Consider the following 9,207-nt stretch of genomic DNA (forward strand, 5'->3'; position numbering starts at 1 on the left):
TCGAACCAAACTCGAACTTCCTCAAATAGCTTCAAGGAATTCTCAAGCTTCTCTTCGATTTGGAGTATGCTTTCTTTGAAAGCATCTAGTTCTCCCAACACGTGAGCCTCGAGGGTCTCATTGTCATGTTCTATCCTTTGGAAACGCTCATCCATCGAGGATAGAACATTCTCCAACACAGAAACTCTCTCTTCTAAGAAGTTAGAGTCCTTACCTCTAGGCTCACTTGAAGAACGGACCTTCTTGCCTCCCCACTGAGAAGGAATAACATTCCTTCCCCTTTGAGTCTCAACATGCTCCATGGTTACACTAGAAGCCATACCCACAAACCACTTGTGCTCCCTCTCGAACCTTGCTCTGATACCAAATTGTCACGGCCTTGGACACACTCCAACGCTACTGTGCCGGCACTCGAACTTACTCAACCTCTTGAGCTAAGACCAAGTCAGCCTAACTCTCAATACTTAGTAAGAAAGCTAAGAATACAAGAGAACACAAGAGAAAGGAAGCTTGATGGAAAGAACACTTAATTACTCAAGTATTTGTTACAAATAATTCACACACAACTCACACTAACTCTCACCTCCTATTTATAGCCATCCACTTTCTCAATGGATGGTTAGTATTAAATCTAATCAACGGTCTAGATTAATCATCTAGAACCTTCATTACAAATATCCATCATACCACAACTTTCTAAATACTTCTAGATTCTTCCATACTACTTTTTATACTCCTATATACATCCACACTCTTTTAGAATACTCTATGACCTTCCAGAGTCTTCTAGAACCTTCTAGAGTATTTCGGAACCTTCTAGGACATTCTAGAACGTTCCAGAACTATCTAGAGTATTCTCAAACACTCTAAAAAATTATACAAATACTGTTAAATTTAACCTTCTAAAATTTACCGTGACAAAAAGCTGAATTTTAAATATAAGTAGTATTTTTCTAAAACTAATAAAATTTAAGTGACAATCATTGCAAGATAGAAAGAGAGGGAAAGAGAGAATGGACTTGACTTAAGCAGAGAGAGAGAGAGATCAATCCACTACCCCAAATCACAAGCCTGGCACAAAGATCTATGATTAGAACACCGCTTTATAGTAAGAAGAGCAGATCCAGCAATTGAGGTTTTTCCTACTACCAAACACAACCACAATTCTCTTTTTAAATTACTTAAATACATAGCAATAGGTGAGGAAAGAAAGAAAAATCTTGAAACATTTGGAACCTTCAATCTCACGAAAAGTTAAGTCGATTAACACATGAAAACTCCAAGGCTACTACATGAAAACCCAAAAGGCTCGCATCATACCAAACTAAAAAAGAAAATAAAAATAAGGGCAAAACACTATAATAAGCCAACATCAATCCAAATTTACCTATATGAGCCAAAATGAAAATCGATACAGCAATGAGCCAGATCATATTTTTATGTAATTCGAACCAGAGTAGTTCGAACTTCATCCTCAAATAATTCGAACCAGACCAGTTCGAATTTCGAAGAAAAAATTGAATGTAAATCGAACCAGACTGGTTCGAACTACCTATGCAAGTAATTCGAACCACTCCAGTTCGAATTAGGGGGAAATGTGTTCTTCATGTAATTCGAACCACCCTGGTTCGAATTACGCTTAAGCAAGGTTGTTAGTAATTCGAACCACCCCGGTTCGAATTACTAGGGAATGGGCTATATAAGGAGTTCGAATCAGCCTCATTCGAACCATTCTCACCTTCCCCTGCCCCACCAAATCTCAGAGAAAACGACCCAGATTCTCTCCGCGAAAGACCTGAACGCAATATTCTGCTCATGGGAGACGATCCGGCGCGGTTATATCGCTTGGACGGAGTCGCCCATATAGCTGGGGTCATCAACGAAGAGGTTAGTATGGAAATAACTTTGTTTTACCGGTACATGTGAGTTTGTGGTTTGGCATGCGAGTAAGATATTGGTTTAGTTGGTGGTTTATTTTAGTGGTTTATATTAGTGATTTCTGTAAATGGTTTATGTTAGTGGTTTTTGTAAGTGATTTATGTTGGTGGTTTATCTTAGTGGTTTATCTTAGTGGTTTATGTTAGTGGTTTATCTTAGTGGTTTAGGTATGTGGTTTATGTAAGCGGTTTACGTTAACGGTTTACGTTTGTGGTTTTTGTTAGCGGTTTATGTTGGTGGTTTATGTTAGTGGTTTATCTTAGTGGTTTATGTTAGTGGTTTATGTTAGTGGTTTATGTTAGTGGTTTATGTATGTGGTTTATGTATGTGGTTTATGTAAGCGGTTTACGTTAACGGTTTACGTTAGTGGTTTTTGTTAGTGGTTTATGTTGGTGGTTTATCTTAGTGGTTTATGTTAGTGGTTTATGTTAGTGGATTATGTTAGTGGTTTATGTATGTGGTTTATGTAAGCGGTTTACGTTAACGGTTTACGTTAGTGGTTTCTAGTAGTGGTTTATGTAGGCGGTTTAGTTGTGGTTTTATAATGTTAGATCTTTCATGTCAGTAGCCTATGGGGGTTTCTAATTTAAGTTTCTTATGCAAATGGTTCTCATTCTTGGTATTTTTAAGCGGCTATACATAGTAAGATTTTTTGGTTTATCAATTATCGTGTTGATTATGTTTGTCACCGGTAATTAAGCTGGTTCTAAGAATGCGGTTCATTTCTTCCGCAGCCTCAGCGATGCATCAGGAGCATGCGGCGGCAGCAGGGCATGGTCCTGGATGACAGATACGTTCCGTACCTGCAGATGGCTGGTCTTTACCATCTTGCAAGGTTGAACGATAGATGGTTCCGGTTGGACGAGGCCCTTGTGAGTGCGTTTGTTGAGCGATGGCGTCCGGAGACTCACACGTTTCATATGCCGTTCGGAGAGTGCACTATCACACTGCAGGACGTGGCATACCAGCTGGGTTTGCCAGTGGACGGGCGTTACGTCAGCGGCTGCCTATCAGAGTTCCATATATACATCGAGGGTGGCCGTCCAGCCTGGGTTTGGTTCGAGGAGTTGTTTAGAGTGGTACCTCCTCCTAGCCAGGTTCAGAAGTACGCGGTCAACTGCAGCTGGTTTCAGGAGACGTTTGGTGAGTGCCCGGAGGGAGCTGATGAGGATACTGTGCGTCGTTATGCCCGTGCGTACATCATGATGTTGTTGGGCACGCAGCTTTTTGCGGACAAGTCGGGTAACCGCGTTCACATCAGATGGCTTCCGTTTGTAGCTAGGCTGGAGGAGATGGGGACCTACAGCTGGGGTTCTGCAGCACTGGCATGGTTGTACCGGTGCATGTGCCGTGTGGCGAACAGAAATGTTATCAAGCTAGCGGGCCCACTTCAGCTACTTCAGTCATGGATTTTCTGGCGATTTCCTCGGTTTAGGCCTGCAGGATTTGAGACGTTCAGCTGGCCACTGGCCTCGAGGTACTTCCCTAATCTTTGTCTATTTCAATTTACTATTGGATACCCTAAGCACACATATAAGTAGCGGTAACACATGTGCATGTTGCAGGTGGTCAGGTTACATCCCTTCCAGTAGCGAGAAGGGTCCTAGAGTTCAGACGTGGAGGCTATGGATAGACCGGTTGCAGGATAGAGAGGTCAGTATGTAACTTAATAAGTTTTTTTATTTAACCACAATTTACGAGTTGGCATCACGAGTTGCCCTGACATTGTATCGTTATGCGTGCAGTTTATCTGGATGCCGTACAGTAGCCCTGACGTACTTCAGGTCGTGCATCCCGAGGTTTTGGAGCCTCGGCATATGGTGCTGTGGCGGTCTGTTACATCGCTTATCTACTTTGCCGTCATAGAGTGACATCAGGTAGACAGAGTTCTTCCGCAGTTTGGAGGGGTGCAGCCCCGTCCACAGGCCGCCCTGAACATCGACTTTCTGATGTCGAAGGACGGCAGAGGCGGCGATCGATGGTTCCCGTCCCATTTGCAGAAGTGGCATCAGTATTGGGAGGACCGTACGGAGAGCGTGCTGAGATTCGATGTTGTTGCTGACCCTGGTCTGTCGCATCTGTTCTTGGATTGGTGGAGTCAGCACGGGAAGAGGTTTTTGTCTCCGGATCCGCAGTTGGGCGATCCGAGAGCCGCTGCTATTCCTGTTGAGGCCTCACAGCGGGGAGCTGGGCAAGTACCTGAGATGGATCGGCCTGACGACGTGCCGGATAGGAGGCGGGTTGATAGGAGAGCTCGCGTGGGCACACGTCGTAGCCAGCGTGACTGGGGTTGGCTTGAGCGTGCTATGGAGGCTGGCGACGAGGCCGGCCCCGCTAGGGGTCGACGACGACATCATCCTGGCAGAGGTAGAGGGCGTGCTGCGGTTCATGCCGCTGCACCTGACCCTCAGGACGATGACGATGATCAGCATGGGCCTGAGGGCGGGGATGGTGCAGGGGCGGCCTCAGTTGTTGGTGGTAGTACCCAGGATGGGGTTCACGGAGGTGAGTGGTATGGCTCCGGGATGGGTGACGGGGCTGAGCCTAGTGACGCTGGACTTGGGTCCGGTCCTTTTGGACATTACTTTGTTGGAGTACCCACCGACGACCAGCCTCAGCAGGACGGTACTCCATGGGTTATTCCCGGATCACAGTGGCAGGACTTCCTTGGGGCAGATACGCTCGATCCGGACTTCGGCAGTCCATGGTTTCTGGCGGAGATTTCGGCTATCATGCAGGAGGACGAGCCGGGCAGGAGGCGTCCTCAGACCCCTGCCACGCAGGCACCCTTAGATGTTGATCTGAACGAGCCTGCTACGACTCCTGTTGGTGACCAGTTTGCTTTGGGAGGTACCCCACATTCCGCTTACACCGCTGCATCACAGTCTGTCGCCGGGCCGTCTGTCGCACCACTCCATTTTACGCCACCCGCACAGCCTACCCCGCATGAGGACGCAGATGAGATAGAGGATGAGGAGCCGTTCATCCGCAGAGGTCAGAGGCCACGGGTTCCCCGTCGTTGTGGGACAGGCTCCCACTTGTTTAGATGATTTACATGTCATGTATTTTGGACGTTAGGGTTCACTCATGTATTTTAGATGATTTACTTTAGAGCTATTTTTCCTTGTTGTATGCTCATCTTATTGTACTTAAAAATCTGTTATTTACCTTGTGGATTAGTGACTATGTATTATCATTGAATCATATGACACTGTAGTTATCAACTTTTGTAGTCATGGGATTTCTAACCAAATTCAAATTCAGATGCAACTTTTTCATTACTAGAAGTTAAAAGGATAAACAGATAACACAAATCATCTTCAATAACAAGTTACAGGAAAAATAAAATCAATAAACACTAACAATAACAAGATCGCTACTACTGGCCCCCCGTGTGAGACGGTCCTCCAAGCTGTGGGCAACTCCTGCGGGTGTGTCCGGGTTGGCGACAAAGGCCACACCTCTTTGGCCGATTCGGATCTGCCTCGTCCATGTTCGTCCGTATCCTAGTCGATCTCGGACGACCCTCTCTTGCCCGCCTCTTGGCAGGGTCCGGGATCACGGTTGGCCCGTCGTAAGGTGGCCAGAATCCCTCCGGTATCGGCGGTGTGAATCCCATCTGGTACACACGGAACACTGAACTAATCTGATACACGCTGTGAACATAAGAGGACCAGGTAACCCGTGAGTAGGCGCAGCATGCAAGTGCGTGCTGGCACGGGAAATGAAGTGCCTGGAAGTACCCGCAGTCACAGGTCCTGGATGCAAGCGATACTTTGTAGGTACCTAATGAGAAAGAGCCCGTCGGGGTGGTCTCGGCTACGGTGAACTCGAAGTTATCCCGGTCATACAAAGTCACCGTGAAGCACCTCGAATTCTTCAAGTTGGCCTCTATACACTTCACCAAGTACTGACTGAATTGCTGTCCGGTTCCCATCTGGGCCTCAGCCTCTCTACCCTTGCGAACAAAGAGTTCCGCAAGCCTTCCATATGTTGCCTTCACCAAAGAGCAAACAGGGAGGTTTCTGACACCCTTTAGGATTGAGTTCACACACTCCGAGATATTCGTCGTCATGTGACCGAATCTCCGTCCCTCGTCACGATGCTGAGTCCATAAGGAATAATCAATCCGGTTCGCCCACTCACACATAGCCGGGTCTTCAGACCGAAGAATATCAAACCAGTAATCAAACTCAACCTCGGTCTTGGCATATGCGGCATTCACTAGAAGCCTACGTGCATCCTTGCCCTTGAAGGTAAGGGCAAAATTAGCCGCTACGTGTCGAATGCAGAATGCACGGTATGCAGATGGAGGTAACCAACCCCCGTCCGGAGCCTCAAGCGCAGCCTTTATGCCGTTATGCCTGTCCGATATAACCAGAAGACCGGGCTGCGGTGTCACGTGCTGTCTAAGGTGGGAGAGAAAGAATGACCAAGACTCTGCATTCTCACCTTCTACTAGTGCGAATGCAACGGGTAGAATGTTGGAGTTCCCGTCCTGTGCAATCGCGATGAGCAAAGTACCCCCGTACTTCCCATACAGATGGGTCCCATCAATGCTAACTAAAGGCTTGCAATGGCGAAATGCCTGGATGAGCGGTGGAAACGTCCAGAAAAGTCTGTGAAAAAAAGCTTGAGACTCGTCTACTTGTCCACTAACTCGAACGGGGCTCGTCCGTAGGATTGCAACAGTACCAGGCATCGTCAATTGGACTCCCAAAACCCACCTGGGGAGCTCGTTGTATGACTCATCCCAGTCACCATATACGAGGGCAATTGCCTTCTGCTTCGCCATCCAGACCCTCCTGTAAGTCGGCCTAAACCCGAAGTGTGCTGCCGTGGCATTTAGGAGCACCTTGATGCTGACGGATGCATCGGCCCTAACCATTGGCATAACGAACGCGGAAATCACATGATAATCCAAGCTCCTGTGGTCACTCGAGATGGAGGTCGCAAGACAAGTGTGAGGTCCATTGTACCGCTTGACCTCCCAAATGCCCTTGCGCTTCCGCAGACTCAGTCGAATCAACCATGTGCACCCATTCCCAAACTCAGAACACTTGCCCACATAACGGCGATGATCAGACTCCACAACCTTGTACTGTACCCCTCGCCGGATGCTGTAAGTCTTCACACTTAACAGGGCCTCGTCTTTATCCTGAAATTGCTGACCAACCTGGAACTCTGTCAAACCAGCGGTCCCTTCAGCATCTCTAGCTCCGAATCCAACAGAGTTCCCTGAAACACCCTCTTGCCTCATGGCATCTAGGTCCAAAGAGGAAAAATGTGGTGGATACTGCTGTGTGCCAGAACTAGAACCACCGACTACCAAAGCAGGCTCAGTCGCTCCAACCTCGTCGCCGCTGTCATCCTCAATCATATCCGGCTCGACGTCGTCCTCCTCTACATCACCCAACACTCCGTCACCGACGCCAACTGGTGGAACTCCCTGTAAAGCGTTCGGCAGAATATCAACTGATCCTACCACGTCGCCTACTCCATCATTCAGATCAACAGCAAAAGACGGGGAGGCGACTGGTTCGACCGCTGGCTCGTACACAGGGACGGACGAAGAAGCAACGGCAGGCCTTGAACTCGAACCGGCTGCCGCTGCTTCAGTGGTGGCATTCCGGTTCGAACCCCCTGAGCTGGATACCACATCAACCAACTTTGCCAACAACTCTGGTGTCCTAACCTCGGGAAACTGCCTCCGACATAGAAACATGACTTGCAGGTCCTCATCACTACCAATCGTGAAGCAATCATACTTCACCGTATCCTGCAAGACAGTGATTGGAATGCGATAGAAAAACTTCTTCACTCGCTTCGCACCTTCCAGACCGAGTTTCATCAGCACAGATCTAACAAGATCATCATAGCTCGTCGTTGGTTTCACGACGATACAGAGAGGATCCTTATCTGTGAACTTCACACCGGAGCGAGTTTTTCTCTTAATGGATCCTCTATGGTGAACCAAAACCCCAAAACTCTCCTCACTAGCCATATTACACCCTCTATGAGAGCAACTCACGTTTAGAACCATATATATACTGCACTGTCTACCACTAATTCGAACCGGACTGGTTTGAATTCAATTTGTGTAATTCGAACCAGCCTGGTTCGAATTACTTGATGCAGCTTCTCCCTATATAATTCGAACCAGTGTGGTTCGAATTATGTGATACGTTTTCCTCCCAAGTAATTCGAACCACCCTGGTTCGATTTACTTGAATGAATTTCCCTCTTCATAATTCGAACCACTCTGGTTCGAATTACTAATGAATTGAGTTCGAACCACACTGGTTCGAATTATATAAATATAGGGTTTGGCTCATTGCAGAAACGAATTTCAGTTTGGCTTATCTAAGTAATTTTCAACTTCCCTTGGTTTAATCTGGTTTTTTACCCTAAAAATAAGCTAAACAAAAGTACCCAAAGACCAAAATTGAATCTATTTTTAATCACCTACTGAATACTGTCCATGGATTTTTCTTTTCCTGTTTCGGTTTTGATTACGATTCATTTGCCTCCGCTCAACCTCAATGATTCATCAAAGAGAACCCAATTAACAATCTTCGTAGTTCATCTCTCCATGGCCCCAACAAAGCAGATTCAAATATCCTAAAGGAGATTATGAACAAAAATCAGAATCGGGTCAATAAAAGGTATAAGTAGAAAAATCTATCATGAATTCCACATTCAATTTATTAAAAACTTTTAGAGACACCGTCAGTTACCTTTCAATTTAACGAATGAAAGATCAAAGTAGGCCGAAACAAATGTGATCGACACTAAATTGAAAAACTATTAATATTTGATTAACTGAAGCTCACTAACATGGTTCGGCTTTTTGAAAGCCCATGGAGGTTGACCATAGCACCCTCATCTTATTCCAGCACACCTTACAAAGGAAAATATAAGGATTGGCAAATGGCAACAGAGATTTTTGTTGTTTGTTGATGTGGTAGGTGGAGATTTTGGTAGGGATTTTAATCCACCCCTAAAAACGGTAGGTAGATATATTAATTAGGTTGTTAGGGTATGTCTAAAACGAGCACAATAATTATGTGCTTATTAGATATGCCATATTTATATAGACCATTAGATTTGATTAGATGAAAATCAAAGGCTAATATGAAAGAAGAGCATTGATGGACTCTAATAAATACAGAATATCCTAATACATAAATAAATGCTTTAAATGAAAATACTTTAATATACAATATTTTTTTTTGGTGACTATACACAATACTTTAAAGAGTAACAGAA

General features: G+C 45.8%; 2 protein-coding genes across 2 annotated transcripts; one reads left to right on the forward strand and one right to left on the reverse strand.

The window, feature by feature from the left end:
- The first annotated feature begins 3,230 nt into the window (after positions 1-3,230).
- On the forward strand, positions 3,231-3,809 carry LOC140179898 (serine/threonine-protein phosphatase 7 long form homolog). The gene is made up of 3 exons (XM_072219804.1): positions 3,231-3,415; positions 3,504-3,591; positions 3,684-3,809. Exons 1-3 carry the CDS (start codon positions 3,231-3,233, stop codon positions 3,807-3,809), a joined length of 399 nt encoding a protein of 132 aa, XP_072075905.1.
- A 71-nt stretch (positions 3,810-3,880) lies between these two features.
- Positions 3,881-8,888, reverse strand: LOC140179897 (uncharacterized). The gene is made up of 2 exons (XM_072219803.1): positions 8,676-8,888; positions 3,881-8,559 (listed from the first exon to the last, which is right to left on the reverse strand). Exon 2 carries the CDS (start codon positions 7,979-7,981, stop codon positions 5,318-5,320), a length of 2,664 nt encoding a protein of 887 aa, XP_072075904.1. The 5' UTR covers positions 7,982-8,559; positions 8,676-8,888; the 3' UTR covers positions 3,881-5,317.
- Between the last annotated feature and the right edge of the window lie 319 nt (positions 8,889-9,207).

The sequence above is a fragment of the Arachis hypogaea genome, chromosome 16 (assembly GCF_003086295.3).
Source record: "Arachis hypogaea cultivar Tifrunner chromosome 16, arahy.Tifrunner.gnm2.J5K5, whole genome shotgun sequence".
NCBI lineage: Eukaryota > Viridiplantae > Streptophyta > Magnoliopsida > Fabales > Fabaceae > Arachis > Arachis hypogaea.